At 34.0% G+C, this 15,064-nt stretch overlaps 1 protein-coding gene across 7 annotated transcripts in view; it reads left to right on the top strand.

Annotated features, from left to right (window-relative positions):
• The window catches only part of LOC120629974 (monocarboxylate transporter 13), a 57,204-nt gene that overhangs the window by 25,696 nt on the left and 16,444 nt on the right, over positions 1-15,064 (top strand). For all 7 annotated transcript variants that reach the window (XM_039899076.1, XM_039899072.1, XM_039899075.1 and 4 more), the window contains exon 3: positions 6,934-7,077. In XM_039899076.1, coding sequence (XP_039755010.1) covers positions 6,934-7,077 — 144 coding nt within the window. The remainder of the gene's footprint in view (positions 1-6,933; positions 7,078-15,064) is intronic.

Here is a 15,064-nt window from a genome sequence, read left to right as displayed (position 1 = left end):
AGACTTTGCTGTGATAAATGCCATGTGATAGCATTAGGTATATACATTTAAACCGTTTGGGTAAACATATACCGGATGACATATTGCACGCATATAATATTAAATTGCACACACACATATATAATGCTTGAATAGTTTGTAATTAATCCGACCACCAAAGCGCATTAGATATTTTACAATAGTTATAGTTGATTAATTATTTATTTCTTAAATTGTGAGTTCGCACGAGTATTTAGGAATTAAAATTCTGGATATTTATACCGATGTCCTACTTCAAGACATATATATCTAGCTAATTAAAATAAAAATTAATGAGTCCATTAGTGATTCAAACTTCTTGGAATTGTACTTACTACGCCATTAATAGTTCTTGTTACTTATGTAATCTGAAACGTTTCATGGCCGCCATAGTAATTCTTCACGCAATTTGCAACGCATACAAATTTTTAAATGACGCCTAACCCTGTTAAAGGAAATCTTTATTGTTGTTCCGCTATACAGTATATTCTGTTTACCATTTTCACGAATTCTTGTATGTAATAATATAGTCTTGTACCAGAGACAAGAGCAATAATGCTTTGAGCCTCTAGATTGTGATTTGACGCAAGGTGATACCAATATAATTAAAGTCGCACTTAGGCTTAGCATATGAAATAAGCATTCGCTTTACTACTTATGCCGTGTGGTCACGGCTGATCAGAATACAGTTGCCACCATCCTCCTGTGCTACTACTACCATCTACTGCGATCACCACTACCATTCCAGTAGTGGACTATTGTTGGCTGTTGATGATACATTGACATTTGTTAACACATGCTTTTAAAAACCACGACTAGGTGGCCATGAAACGAATTGCAGGGAGTCGCTAAAGGTAGGGGGCACAAGTTCTTGGAATTCTGAACTCCCAAGAATAGTATATTGTGCAACAAGTGCGACAAGCGGTCACTCGCTTGAGTGGGTAATCGACAACGTCGCACTAGTCGCACATACTATTTTGTATTACAAATGCGGCGATATGCGGGGGGTTGGGGGGGGGGGGCGGAGCCCCCTCAGTCTTTACAAGCAAATAACAAGTTTGAAAAGTTACAATAATTTAGTTCAAAAATATATTTTGAACTAAATTATTTATTACTTCATCGGCTTTTTTCAGGATTTCAGGTGGTGTGGATTCGTCGCTAGAATTTTCTGGAGTTTCCGGTATTATTTCAGACTCCATATTCGTTTTTAAACTAATTTTAATTTAATTACAATTTTATTTATTAAATTAAACTGTCAGACGCGTCAATCTCAATTCAGTTTTAATATGTCGATTGTGTTTTTTTTTGTTATTATTTTATTTATTTTAGCAATTTTATCTAAATTTGCGTGTGCCAAGAATAATTTACGTGCGACAAGTAAACTTGTCGCACACAAATAACAGTTTTATTTATGAAAAAACTCACGCGTAATTTTAAAATGGGCAAACAGTTCTTTTTTAACCGCAACAGCGAGCGTCAAGATACTACTTTCCCCGATGAGTAATACAAAAATACATGTCATGTATTTCAACTGCTAAATATATAATAATAATTTCTTTATTTCAGGCAAAGCCCATATTAATACATTTAAAACAAAAATTAGTATTACGTAATATACAATATCGAATTAAAAATTAAAATTACGGTATAAATTTATTCAAATGGCATGTCAAAAATATAAAATTAAAAACCAAAAAAAAAAAAAAAAATTACAATGAATAATGATAATTATTAAATTAAAAAAAAAAAAAAAAAAAATTTAAACTATTCGCTCCGTGTGTGTGCTTACAAACCCACCCAGTGCCTCCAGAACGGAAGTGCCTCCTGCCGTGAGCATCTGCAAACATATGTGATGCGCTGCACCAGCGCGGCAACCCCAACAGCATCCTGAGGCCATTATTATATTGCACACGTAGGTCATTGTAAGCCCTCTGCGTATACGCCACCCACAGGCTGCTCGTGTAGAAAGTTTGGCAGTAAGCTTTACAAAGCGTAATCTTTATTTCTGCATTACATCGTGCAAACCTACGAGCCAGCATATTGCATTTGACGGCCAATGACCTACGTTTCCTTTCGATGTCTTTAACAAATATAAGAATACTTACTCTTATTGATAGACTCTTGTTACTATATCAAGGTTTTACGTGAAAGCTGTTTCTGAACGTTTTCTGTCGCCGCTAATTTAGTGATTTCATTTCTTCTCATCACGAACTTATTAATTAATTGAAGTGCTTCTTTCTCAAATAAATATGGAACAGCAAAACAATATTCTTACCATAGTAGCGGAACATAATTCAAACAAAACAAAAATAAAACGTGGAAGCGGATGCGAACGAAGAGTTTAAACTCTGTGTGAAAGAAAAAAAATGCCGATATGCAATCAATTCTTGCTAGCAACGCGAATTAAGGGCGACATAAGAGCTGGCGATGAGACGTCGATAAAACGTCGACGTCGACGAAGCTCAAAGAAGCTTTATGATGTTTGAAAAGTAAATGCTGAATTTAGTATCGCCATAAAGTCGTCTTGTAGGAAATTAATTATGGAATGTTGTGAAAATAAGACTGCAAATGAAGTAATACTTTAATTTGTGCTTACCAATGGCGACCTAGTTTTGATTTTTTTTCCTTTCTGCTTACTTCTAATCAATAAACTTTAATAATAATAGGCGTTATTGTAAACAGACAATTTTTTTTATTACTGCAAAATGTAAAGTTATATTTGCAAATAGTTGCAAAGGTAAATAAATAAATAAATAAATAATATTATAAATTTGGGAATAAGGCGGCGATCGTAGTAACAAAAATAGGTACTTTGCTATGATTATGATATGATAAAGAATATTTTGAAAAGTAATCTTAATATGTATATATATTTCTTATGTGCGTTTGTATGTTACTGAACTTCTCCTAGACGGCTGGACCGATTTGAATACATTTTTTGGTATACGTTTGGGCACCCTGGATGGTTTAGATTCACAAATTAGTCCGACAGATGGCGCTGGGGTCCGCTAGTATTTATATATATTATAGACAAACAAATATGTACAGTTTACATGTATTAGGATTTAAATTCAACTAACGTAGTATTAATTTTTTTAATTTAATTTTATTTTTGAACGAGACGATCGATTGTCATTCTCTGATTGGTTAACACCGATAGACGCATAACGACGGAACCAATAAAAACTATGTCATAGTTCATATTGTCATAGTTTTTATAAACTATGACAATATGAACTTATTCTTCGTAAATTAATAAAGTGATATTTTTATGGTACGTTTATTTGCATCTTTTCGTGGTGTCATCGATATCCTACAGTCCTAATAAATGTGTAAACTGTAATTAGATACATAGAACCCATCGAACTATCGTGTTTAATACAAAGGATGCAGCAACGTTGCTTATCTTGAAAACCAGTGTCATAAAGTGATCAGTGTTCTCGCAGCTTATTGTCAAACAATAACATAGCGAGCGTTTCCTTTGTGAGAAACACCTGGTTTTATATTCATTCATAAATTAAAACTAAGATAGGCGTGCAAACAGACATTATGAAAACATGGCGTTAGGTAATATTGACGTTTAAGGTTAGCTTGTTGGTATTTAATAAGTACCAACGTAAATAAAGGAAAATGCACAGATTTAAAACAAAAACTCCTTGAACTGGATAGCGAGTATTTAAATGTTGTATGTTTATGTATTTATCGTAAACTGACAAGTTTGTAATTTAGGTTTTAGTACAAGGTCGATGGTGGTTGTAGGGCTATCAATTATTTGAAACTAACTGCCCTTCGCAACTTTGAGCTTCGTCTGCAAGCAGGTTATCCCATTCGTTTGTTTTGGTGCCCTAAATTCTCATCATCTACAGTGAAATATGTATACATAATTCATACATTCGATTATTCTAATTCTAAATCAGTACTACTCTGATTAAGAATATTTCGTCAGTGTTTTCACGCTAACAATAAAAGCAATCGTGCAAATATTTAAAAAAAATGTATATATAATAATAAAGAACCAACTTTCCAGTCGGTTTATGAATGAATGAATACACTTTTATTGTACACCACATAAACATAATATAGTATAATTATTAGTAAAAATTTAACAAAAAGTATACAATTTGGCGGCCTAATCGCTACATAGCGATCTCTTCCAGGCAACCAAAGGCGTTAAAAACAGCTCAAGAAGAGAGGTAGGTGGTGCATTTAAATAAACATGCATATATACCTATATATACAAATATAATATATACATATATAATAAACTTACAATAAAATATATAGATGATTGATAGAGTTTTGAGCTAACAAACATAAAAAAAATACAACAGAATTGAGAACCTCCTCCTTTTTGTATATCGGTTAAAAAATAAGGATTGGTACGACCGAGATAATATTTTTTAAATCGTAGCGTATTTTTATGGTGGTAAATATATCCGATGTTTCTAAGGCAGGAATTATTACCAAAATGGACGTAATATACAGCTGTAAAATGTGCACCGATATTTTATAAATGAATGTGTGAGCTTTTTTTGTTTTTTTTTTTTTTTTTGTTTTGAACTTGGATGTTTAAGAATCTTTAGTATGCAGGTACTTATTAGGTTTATTTGTAAATATATATTTTTATTTAAAATAAAATTTTGCATTGATCCTAAAGTTTTTGGGATACTTACAACCTACGATTTAAGATAGCCCAATTATTTGTAGTGTGCTTCTAAGGTCTGATGTTGGAGGTTCTTACATCCATGGTTTTAATATTATTACAACGATCCATGGATGTAACAACTGAAGGATGTAAGAATAATCTGATTGCTCAGCACCAACAAATTGACATATTTAATATAAGTTTCTTCATAAATTTCTCTTTAAATTCATAAATTATATTCAGATAACTTAACCAACTAATATAATATTTTTGTAATGTGCATCTGTAATTGACTTAGTATACGTTTTGGCTAGCTGTAATTATACTAACTAACTATAAATAAATAAATTAAATTAGAACGGTCGAACTATTTGGTTTACATGACAACTTTTTAAAATTTTTGAATAGGTTATGAAGCAATTTTGTTGTTAAAACAATTATTTTTATACAGTCTAGCTTGAATTAGTAGGAGGCATTCTTAGTATGGCACTCCTATGCGGTAAAATCTGGACAGGACGCCTTCTAGTTAGAGGTTATCGATATCTAAGTTATGCATACAGATGAGATTCACCTTGATACAATCCTACATAGTACGTGCTTATATATACGTTTATACATATATACCTACAATATATGCACACTGAGATTGCTGAATATACATATTCGTTGCTATAATAAAACTTTCCAGAAGCACATTGCGTAACCTTTTGGTGACACACACCATAAGCAATAACATCCTGTTTCTGTAAACGTGTCATAGCTATAACGTAAACATTGTTATTGTTTTTTTATACATCATCAAAAATGCAGAACCACCGGGATTTGAACTTCGAAGTAAAGTTGAAGTGTGTTGTAAGTTAAAGTGCACACCAAGTTTACTTTATCTTTCATCTTGACATATGTATACTAATATATCTATATTCTAAACATTATAAAAAGGGAAAGTTTTTTTTTTGTTTGTTTGTTTGTACCGAAAGTTGTGCGCTAAGAAAACTATTGATGATACTTAATAAATATGTAAATACCGACTACATGATTAAAGAACTCAGTATTAAAGTCCGAAATAAAATAAATATAAAACGACAGATATTTAAGTCGCAATAGCAGCTTTTGTGTCCTAAAATTTTATAAGATCGTTGGTGGAGTGGGTACATTAGTATCGCAGTATTAATTCTTTTTCAAATAAATAGTTTAATCATCAAAGATATTTATGTAGCAGTATGATACTTTTTAATTAATTCCAATCGGACATTTTATTTAGAAGTTCTCGCCAGTTTAAAAAAATTTGAGGACTACACCTAAACAAAACAGTTATTTTTAGAGATACACTGAATTGAAATGATTCTTTTTAACAATTATATCCGATTTTTTTACAAGAATACATAACTTAAAATGTCTGTAAAACTATGCCTAAATTAAATGCCACACATTTCCCAAATGAACTGTCCCTACCCAATGTATCCCACATTAAAAACAAAAGCAAACGAGGACATAGTCGCGGGCAAAAGCTAATGTAGTATAAAATTGATATTAATGCAGTTTTGAGCAATAGATAGAGTTGTTCAAGAGTAAGGTTTATATGCAGTATACATGCATAACATTATAGTATAGAAAAACCAAGAAATTCAAAGATTTGTAATGTAAATCTATTTTTGCGCGCTTACATTGCAAATGCTGGCTGAATCTTACGAGATGCATCAAACTAATGTAGGTTATAATATCTTACAAAGATTGTTAAGAAAGTTCGCCTTGTTATAATAGTAAAATGTTTATCTTCCAAGGATAACCTACTGTAACCATTTTTATCTTTCACATATTACAAAAAAAATGGGTTATATACTTGTCCAATTAAATACATAACATACGTTGCGCATTTCATGTTAATCAAAATTACTGTTTAAAACATGTAATTAAACCACCGAATTAAACTGATTATGTTAAACAGTGCACCCGTGGTAAGCTGGGGCGAGTCGCTAGTATATTAAGACAATAACTTCACTCACTGGCTAACTAAAAACGAAATCTCAGGAATTATAAGTCCTTAACACAATCGGGCCTAAGAAAATATATTACTAAAACTCACGGTGGGCACGGATCTCCTCTCATAATGAAAAGGGTTTAGCCATACTCGCTAGGTTATCACAGCTTTAACTCACTTCAACGCAACCCAATCATTAATAAGAAAACATAAAAATGAATCTTGAGTTTCGTAACTCTTCGATACAGCCATTTTGTTTGACGCAGGGCATAACTTTTTATTTCTATTACAGGTCCTGTGGTGTCGGCGCTATGCAACAAGTATGGTTGCCGAGCAGTATGCGTGGCGGGCTCTCTTATAGCCGCCACGGCGTTCGTGCTGTCCACCTTCAGCAAGAGCGTCACTATGATGATGATCACCTACGGAATCATTGGAGGTGAGCTTATTCTATTGGTGTAGCAATAAAGCAGGGAGCTCAGAAATTATTTGGACTTACAGAAAAAATATGTTAAAAAATAACAAGTGTTATTTTTACCAGTCGAGTATAAAGGATACCTAGGATTTTTTAGACATATGTTGATTCGCTTTAAGTTTTATCTAAAGCGGTAAATTGACTTATTACTCGAAAATTACTTTTATGGAAGGATATAGCAGTCAGCCCTTCCAGCTGATAAGACAGACATAAAATTAATTGTGAAGATCTTTGAATACCTATAATAGTTCGTTGTATGGTATAACTATATTATTTGTAGAAATGTGCAATCGGTTAGAATCGGAACATTTTTTTTGTCGTATGTTAATCTTTTTTAGAGGTTTGCTCACGCTTAAAGTTGAATCCTAAATGTCAATAATATTCAAAATCGCCCACAAAAAAAGAGAGCGTGAAAAATAGAGCTGCCAACATAATTTAACAACTGCATTGTCCATAATCGACATTTTTACACGACGTACTTTTTATTAGATACAAGTTAATTAGTAAAGTACCTATCGATTAATGTTACAGATTAAGTGAACTTAACCATGTAAAGTTAGTATTTAATTAATTAACTAAAAGGGGTCGATCTGATGTTATCTACTCTAATTAATTACATCTAACTTAGTAAGAGCGTGATCAGTATTGTATATACTTAACTAATTATAGATAGGTGAATAGGTGCTTCCAGAAATTAGCAGAAGTAGCAGAGCATTTAGTACATAGCTCGACGGGGGAAGTACTACAACCATGTTTATGTCTGCCGCTAAGCAGCATTGTTTCAATGCTGTGTTTCGGTCTCAAGATTGTGGTTGTCGGTGTTATTAAACGCAAATGAGGCACATGTAGTTTCCTTGCTCTGTTGTCTGCGAAGTGTTGCGAAAGCTGTTAATAGGCGATTCAACTTACCGCCAGGTGGGCCATCTCAACATCTGCTTTGTATCTCAATTATTACTAAAAAACCGCTACCGGATTTTGGATTATTTGAAGCGGCGACAGCCTAGTTGTTAGTAAATTGGCCTCACTCTCGGGGGGCGGAGCTCGAGTTCCAGCACGCCACTTACTTTTCTAAGTTATTTGCTTGCTTCAACGGTGAAGAAAAACATTTTGAGGAACGATTATGCCTAAGAGTTCTCTATAATGTTCTCAAAGGCGTGTGGGTTCCACCAATCCGCACTGGGCTAGCGTAGTGGACGACGGCCTAAACCCATCTCAGTGTGGAAGACCCGTGCCCTGCAGTGGGCCGGTAATGGTATGATGATGATATTATTTCCCTCTGTGCGCGAATTCTCAGAAAATTAATAAAGCAGTGCGAGAAGATAAATTGATATCCTTATCCCAGGGCAGTGGGGTACAATCAAATCCCCTTTAAAACTAAAATATATATATTGATTTGTATCTAAAATTTGAAAATAATTTCAATAGTAGGGCTTGCACTACTGAAATTGTGTCTGTATGAAAGACATTTCATGCAGAAAATACCTGCAATGCACCAACCAGACTACAGTCGCCTTGGTTTTATAAAAGCTCTTCCTAGCTTATTTGCTGTACTACTAAGGGATTTTAAATTTCAAAGACTTTCCGATTGTAATAGCTAAAGTAGGTCTATAAAATAGGTAATAAATAAAATCAAACCTTTTCGGAATCGAGTTCTGTCTCGAAAGGTTTCTTTTTATTTCGAACGATGTTATTACAACTGATTATAAATTTACCCTAGTGATGATATGAATGAATACATATTTTTGTACACCACATAAACATATAGTAAAATTATAAATAAAAATTTAACAAAAAGTATACAATTTGGCGGCCTTATCGCTACATAGCGATCTCTTCCAGGCAGCCAAAGGCGTTAAACATAGCTCAAGAAGAAAGGTAGGTGGTGCATATAAATAAACATATATTTGCAAATATACCTATATATACATATGTAATATATACATATAATAAACTTACAATATAATATATAGATACTGATAATTAATATATTCCTATATAATAACATAAAAATATACAATATTGTCAAACCCAAATTAAACAGAAGGGAATAGGCATGTTAAAGTTCCGAAAATTCAGACAAAAAATGATCTTTTACAAGTTTTTTAAAAATGGTAATAGACTGTGCCTATCGGAATCTGTGTTTTCGAGGTATTTAACCCAAATGACTGACGTAGCACACTACGTAATGTCACGTGGCCGGAAAAGATACGTGACGTCAAGGTTAGGGAGCAGTTTATTCTATTGAAGGTCCTGGGATCTATAAAATCTCCATACGGAATACCAAGTTATTACCCGAAAATTTCCTTTATGGAAGGACATCAATAAATTGAGTATTCAAAAGACGCAATAAAATACATGAGAGTAATATACGAGTACCTAGTCATGAGCACAAGCGGATATATAAAATAGAATCAAATTAATTGTAGAGTCTAAACTATTCCATTTTTGAATATACTAGATTGTTGTATGATAGGTACGAGTATAGCTACATTCTTTCCAGAAATAGGTATGCAGAAAAACAGTTGGTAACGCAATGGGTGGGAAATGAAACTTTTTTTTGGCGTGTGTCAATCTTTTCTTTTAGGCGTTTGGTCACGAATGCTTGCGCCAAAAATTCAACCTTGCTTTCCCTTATGTACCTACTCTTATATAACCAGGTGTTGTTAATTGTTTTAACCCAGCACGAAGATTTTACTATAAATTCTGACTCCTTCTATAGATCATATGGCCTGGCAAGCGGGAATACTTTAGCCGATCTGGATTATCTATACTACACATGCTCCTAGATTCCTCCAAACAAACTAATGACTGCTGCTTTAAAATTTTAGGCGTGTCCACTTAACATCTATGTTGCATTATATGATAAGTTTTTGCTGTGTTAAAGAACTGTAAGTCATCATCATCATCAACCATTTCCGGCCGACTATAGGACACGCGTCTCCTTTTAGATTGCGTGGTGTTTAGGCCGTAGTCCACACGTTGGCCAAGTGCGGAATGGTAGAGTTCAGACACTGAGACTTTGTCTTTGAGAACGTTATGGAGAACTCTGAGGCATGCAGGTTTCCTCACGATGTTTTCCTTAACCGTTTAAAAGTGATACTTTAATTGTTTAAATTAAAAACGCACATAACTCCGAAAGGTTAGAAATGAGTGCAGTCCCCCGAAAGCTCTAACCACTAGGCTATCATCGCTTCCAAATGAAAATAATAGCGGCAAATTACAGGGTAATATTTTGCTTTTGCAGAAAATGGCTTAGTAACAAACTGACGGAAGATTTTCATACGTCCTAAGTAGACGGTTCTTTAAAAGCAAAATGAATATTCATTGTTCTTTGTAATAAAATCCGAACTCCGAATCCATTAACGGTTGAATCCAGAAATAAATGAAGGGTCGTCGAGAGCGAGAGTTTATATGTATAAATCAGTATAAATGTTATTTACCTACTTCATATACCTAAATGAATGTTGTGGCCCTAACACAATGCGGCTTTGCGTTTGGAGACATCCTTTACATATTTAAACACGAAACGTAAACACAGGAATTGTTCATTTACTATTTAAAGCTCGAAATAATGAAATCTTTCTTTAGTATGATCTACTTTAGAATTCTTTTGTTGAATAATTATTTGTTGGCTTTTGTAATTGTATAACAGATTTCAAACTCTTTAGGGATCAAATACTTTCTAAATAACTTTGTTACTCGAATAATTCTATTCAACTTTCTTATTTTTTTATTGTTAAATGCGGGAAAGTTGTTTGTTGCTATATTTTGTTAACTATAATGAAAGAAACAAGCAAAATAAAGTACATTCAACCAATTGAAAGCAAAAAGCCCGCTTATTAAAACGTTTTCCATTTTCTTTGTTTTGCAATCCGCTAAAATTGGTGGCAACAGACCGTGTGTGAATTGGACACATGCCAACCGCGAAGAACGAAAACAGCGTGAGCACAGCTTATGTATGAATGTTCATAAGCCCTTTTCAAATGATCGTTGAGTGAATAACGACGGAATTTCCGACAATCCCACCCCGTGTGAATATTTAATGATGAAAAGCGAAAGGTTGCATGCAAACGTGTAGTTAGGTTTTTCCGAGGGAAAACTGCAGTTTGCGCCCTTGGAATTAAAACTTTCATTGTTTTTTTTAGAACTCTATGGCTAACGGCTCAGGACTGCATGCACACCGCGTAGGTACACAATTATTTTGTAACTGAATCATTTGCCCGGTATGGCAAGTACGAGAACGCAGTAACTCCCTCAAATCCAAACATATTTAGGTAGTGTGTTTTTGGTCCACCCTATACTTTGGAGAGTATGTTGGGATCATGACATGAAATAATTTGTATATCAAGAAAAACGTACTTCCAATTAGTTCCGTTTCGTTAAAGGTCACTTTTTAATTTTTTCCTATCGAGAAAAGTTTACTGAAGCGGACAACCGTTGAGTCGAAACTATGGTCAAGAATAAAATATTTTTTCTTTTAGTCTTGTCTTTTTAACCTTATTTAGCAGCATTTAACACTTTAAAGTACTTTATATCATCATCATCATCATCTCAACCAATTGACGTCCACTGCTGGACATAGGTCTTTTGTAGGGAGTTCCACAATGCACGGTCCTGGGCCGCTTGCCTCCAACGGCTCCCAGCTACTCGCCTGATGTCATCTGTCCACCTCGTTTGGGGCCGACCTACGCTGCGTTTACCGGTGCGGGGTCGCCATTCCAGCACCTTAAGACCGTACTTTACATACCTAGTTATTATCATTATCACGTTATAATAATATTCGCTAAAGTCGGCCAACCCGTAGTCAGAGCAGAGTGAAAAGTGAAGGGTCACAATTCTAAATCCATTTCTCCTACAAGAGAGGAGATCATACCGTTTATTAAAACATTGTTGATGTTTTGTAAATTGTAATCCTTATTTTTCAAGATGAAGGTTAGTCAAAAAACACTGTTTTAAAGTAAAATTTTTATAGAGACGACGGAAGGCCCTGTGTTTGAGAATAAAGTTGATAAAGGTAGAAGCCATATGAGGTCCTAAACATACCCATCTGGCAATGAATCGATCATACAACCATCTTGCCTGCGAGACAACTGTTCTTATTTAGAAAACTTTTCAATAATGTATGTTCTAGACAATTTTTGTTGTCGTCACTTCGCGTCGGTTTGAAGGTCGTAGCAGAAATTGGCTTTACGCCAATGAAAGTAGACGATACGGCGCCTCACAAGCAATACAGCACACTTCATCTGATTAGCTTATCTCATTATTTAATCGAGTTTTAGAGTTTAAGGATTTCTAATTTTTTATTGTAAAATAGAATCCAAAGAGGAATAAATGATGCGCGCCAACCCTTGAATACTTTTGAATTTACAATTCCACAATTCAAAAGAAAAATGTATAAAAAAAAATTTAAGGCTCAATCTTAAAAAGTTAGGCATAAGGCTAAGAAATCATTTAGGGAATAAAATAAGAGATCAAGTTTTGTATGGGCGATATATATGTATTCAACCTAGAAACTTGCAAGGTTCTAAAGTGTTAGTTATATATTTATTTAAACAAACACTGAGTGTAAAAAAGTCGTAAAATATTTAAATAGGTTTAAGGAGATTTTTAACTGGATGATTTGCAAATTAACCTTATATAATAAATTTTAAAGTGCATCTTACAGTCTATTCGTAATTTTACGTAGCTACGTACCACGATCATGAGAATATTTGGCATTTACCTGTAGCCTACTTGCTTGAGGCAAATGCTTACAGGTAAAACTTACTGACAATTTACAATACGGAAAATCATAAATTGTATATGTGGACGGAGACGCAGGCTACCTAGTTAGTTTATGTACCTACCAAAGGGCGGCAGTTACATTTCCTACAGATATTGACGTGCAAATTGCTTGTTGTGACCTATTTCCGACTGTGCCATCGTGTGATCATTCGAGGAAGGCTCTGAGTCAAAATCATAAATACCAACCAAAATTATATTACGTACCTGTTTAATACCAATTATACATACAAAATTATATAACCAAAACTATACATAGAATTTACTATATTGTAATAAATAAATTACTATAAAGACGTAGAAGTGGACATAACAGCGAGGTAAAAGCTAATCTTGGAATTTCTTTTAGGGACAAATTTTGGGACAGATTTATTTGTCAAAGAACTTTGTTCAAAGCAACCGACATAGCTTTTGGGTCTAGCACGCTAAAGTGGCAGTGGGCTGGGTAGACTTGGCGAACCTTTGTGATTCTTCTTTAAAAAGCACTCGAGCCACAAGAGGCGAAAGAAGAATAATCATTATCTACATAACAACTACAGGGCACGGCTCTCTTCCCACAATGGGAAGGGTTTAAGGCCGTAGTCCACCACGCCGGATTCCACCAGTGCGGATTGGTGGAGAACAAAACACGCTTTCATTTTATTTGCCACTTGGCATTTTAATTTTGGGCACTAAAAGCAGAAGTACATGTAGGAAATAGAATGGATCATCTGCCGCGTCTTAGGACTTAGGAGTGTTGCAGTTGGAAGCTAGTTAGTTAATTGTAGAAAACTCCTTTTTCGCGAATTGAAATGTCTGGCTCCGATCTTGAAATAACTTCTGATTTCTTATTCTGAATTCTTATTAAACTCAAATGATTATCATAGGCCCTCTGTATCTTATCTGAGGAATGGATCTTCTTCAAATATTTCCACAGTCTAGAGGATTATAAAAAGAAAGTGATCTCTGCTAATTAGTATTATCCTGTGATTTCACCTCAGGTTAAAAGGTGGATAAAATGGGTTTGGAAATTTTTGTTTTGGGTTTTTGGTTAACCAGAGATGAGTAAGACTACTGAAAGATTAAATAAAATATTAAAGTACCCATATACAACGGCAAGAATATAATAACCAAATATTTAATACCATAATTCGAAACATTCGTGATTTAAATATTACCAATCTATTATAGGTATAATTTGCCATATTTGTAAATGTAGGTATTGTACAAGTAAGTACGATTAAATTGTATTAGTGTCAATTGTTAAAGTTCCGTGAGATCATCGTCTAAGATGGAATGTCATAAACAACAAAAACGATATGCATTTTTGGTTCTCATACATTTATGGTACGATGCACTAGGCATTATGATGTTGATCTGCTAGGTCTGTCTGTCTATCTGTCTATGCCATTTCTGGGCCAGCTTGCGCTGAAAAGCTGGTTGAAATACGTGTTCATTAATTTGTCTGAACAGCGTTCTGTATCTAAATTAAAAACATTCACACAACTCTGTTTAAATTGATATGTGCATTTTGCATTTTACACATTATACAAAATTTTTTGTGACTAACAAACGAGATTACAACTTATTAATTTATCGAATTATGTTAATAAAAATTAAGGTATAAAGAAAACCTATTATTACATAAAGGTCATATGTGGGCTTTGTTTGCTTGTTGTTTGCTTCTTCTAAAACCTAGAATCCTTTGTTTGTAATCATAGTAGCGGACGTTAACGACTGTAGTTATTAATTAATTACCTCGCAATTAACGAAAATAAATCATAATCAAAGGATACATATGTGGCTTCTGATTGGATAAAGAGTTTTATATTGACTTTATTAAAAGTTACTTAGGCTCTTTGCTATACTTAGTGGAACATCTATACATGCTAATATATAATGCCCTTTCTTTCAATCGCCGTTGTTAAGCAATGTCGAAGTACGTGTGAATTACATTAAAGAAATATCCATGTGTTTTTCAATTGGATCCTTTTGTTCCCGGAAAGTGACGCATATTGAATTTATGCTGATGACCCCTTCGCAACTCTCCGACTCCTTTGTCTGGTTTCGTTTCCACTGGCGATTTGTGGGCCGCAAACATTGACTCATACTTTATCATACACCAGATACCTATTGCATGTTTGTTCAAATGTATCTGGCTGAGTTAGAGCAGCAAACATATGCGGTTAAT

This window comes from Pararge aegeria, chromosome 15 (assembly GCF_905163445.1).
Source record: "Pararge aegeria chromosome 15, ilParAegt1.1, whole genome shotgun sequence".
In the NCBI taxonomy this organism is placed as follows: domain Eukaryota; kingdom Metazoa; phylum Arthropoda; class Insecta; order Lepidoptera; family Nymphalidae; genus Pararge; species Pararge aegeria.
The sequence above is the reverse complement of the archived record's forward strand: the minus strand, read 5'-3'. Positions and strand labels throughout refer to the sequence as shown.